Source organism: Austrofundulus limnaeus, unplaced genomic scaffold (genome assembly GCF_001266775.1).
Source record: "Austrofundulus limnaeus strain Quisiro unplaced genomic scaffold, Austrofundulus_limnaeus-1.0 Scaffold149, whole genome shotgun sequence".
Taxonomy (NCBI): domain Eukaryota; kingdom Metazoa; phylum Chordata; class Actinopteri; order Cyprinodontiformes; family Rivulidae; genus Austrofundulus; species Austrofundulus limnaeus.
Window position 1 is genome coordinate 302,076 of NW_013952551.1, and position 1,840 is coordinate 303,915.

At 35.3% G+C, this 1,840-nt stretch overlaps 1 protein-coding gene across 2 annotated transcripts in view; it reads left to right on the forward strand.

Annotated features, from left to right (window-relative positions):
- Positions 1-1,840, forward strand: part of LOC106523255 (phosphatidylinositol transfer protein cytoplasmic 1) — a 101,210-nt gene that overhangs the window by 92,686 nt on the left and 6,684 nt on the right. For both annotated transcript variants that reach the window (XM_014016637.1, XM_014016638.1), the window contains exons 6-7: positions 458-553; positions 1,395-1,550. In XM_014016637.1, the coding sequence (XP_013872091.1) occupies positions 458-553; positions 1,395-1,550 (252 nt within the window). The remainder of the gene's footprint in view (positions 1-457; positions 554-1,394; positions 1,551-1,840) is intronic.

Below are 1,840 nucleotides of genomic sequence, written 5' to 3' on the forward strand. Positions count from 1 at the left end.
TATATATGCTGTAGCTGAATAAATCTAATCCCAAAAATCAAACACACAGCCTAGGATGAACTTACAAATACATGAATGAATCTATTTGTTAATGTTTTTATTTTACTTCCTACATTGTAATATGGTAAAATGAAAAGTTTCATGTAATTGGCAGTTTAACATACAATAAAGGGTAACAAATAAAAAAAAATACCAACAAAGAGTGAAGCTGAAGTCATCCTCTTACTTTTTGCAGTATCATCTGACTGAGCATATGTCATAGTTACTGAAGTCAGCCCTGTGTCATTTACTGCAAGTCCGAACTTGAGATGTGAGCATAGAGCGACCCCTACTGGCTGTAAAGATGATGCACGCCTGTTAGAACAGCTTTGGGATAATACAGTGTAACATATGACAGTCAGATAACAGGGACATCAAATCTTCAGTGAACATCTGAAAAATCTGTTCTTTTTTACAGATCTTTGAAACTGAACTGAAGGACCAAGAGAGGGAGGTCTGCTTTGTTGACATCGTCTATGATGAAATCCCAGAGCGCTATTATAAAGAGTCTGAGGTGAGGGTTTTTATTTTAGTGTTTTCCTGGACTCCTGTGAAAAACATTATGTAGCCCTACAAGTATCTTCATAAGTGAAATACATACATAATATATTAATTTTAAAATTTCTTTAACATAAAATATTTTAACTTTAGACCTTAATTAAACCATCAATTCTTTTGCTATTTATAACTGTTATGGCAATGACAAATTAAAGTAAAAAGTAAATTGTACTTGTCTAGCTCCTGCTTGTGTTACTTTAAATACTTCTCTGGTTTTAAATATTGTCTGGAAAGGCTGATAATCATATTACTACCTGTTTGAAGTGCCTGTGGCTTGAATATTTTTTTAATAAATGTGATTTTCATTTTTAGAAAGAGAAAAAGAGCTGAGATTAAGAGTTATTGAAATTTAGGCATGTGTACAAACTGCAAGTAATGACGAGGAGCAATGACATCCTGTGAGCAAAGCTTTGCTACAACGGCTAGCAACACACTAGAGAAGAATTTGATGTTTAGATTATTTTCATCAGAGATGAAAAGTCAGAGTTTATATTATATTCTTTCAATGGAAAAATATCAGTTATCTTTTGATGTCACTTCCTGTTTCACTGTGGCTGAGTCAAGTTCAAAAGAAAATATGCCAGTTATGTGACAAATTGGTAAAATCATGTGTATTATGCCAAGTTTCTTAAATATAAAGATGTTTTCTGTAACCTTTTGCATTTGAAGGATATGCACGTCTGAGACACTTTAAACTCAGATTGGTTCAACTGTTATCCTAGATTGGGATTTTCCATGAACCTTGATGTGAGAATTCTGGTTTGAATTTAGGTTTTTCTTTTCCTGTACAACTACAGGACCTGCGATATTTCAAATCGGAGAAGACATCGAGGGGCTTGCTGCAGGAAGGCTGGAGGGACACGCAGGAACCCATCATGTGCTCATACAAACTAGTCACAGTCAAGTTTGAGGTGTGGGGTCTTCAGACTCGAGTAGAGCAGTTTGTGCACAAGGTGAGAGGACATGTCTGAGTTTCTGCTCACATCTGAATCCCACACAGTCATAGACATATGTGGGTTTCCATGCATCTTAAATAATGGACGGGGCCACAATTTGTTGTTGACACTACCAGAGGGCCACATAGTGCTGCACATTTACCCAAATGTAATAATATACAGTGGTTTGCGAAAGTATTCATACCCCTTGAARTTTTCCATATTTTGTCACATTACAACCACAAACATAAATATATTTCACTGGAATTTAATGTGAAAGACCAACACAAAGTGGTATACAATTGTGA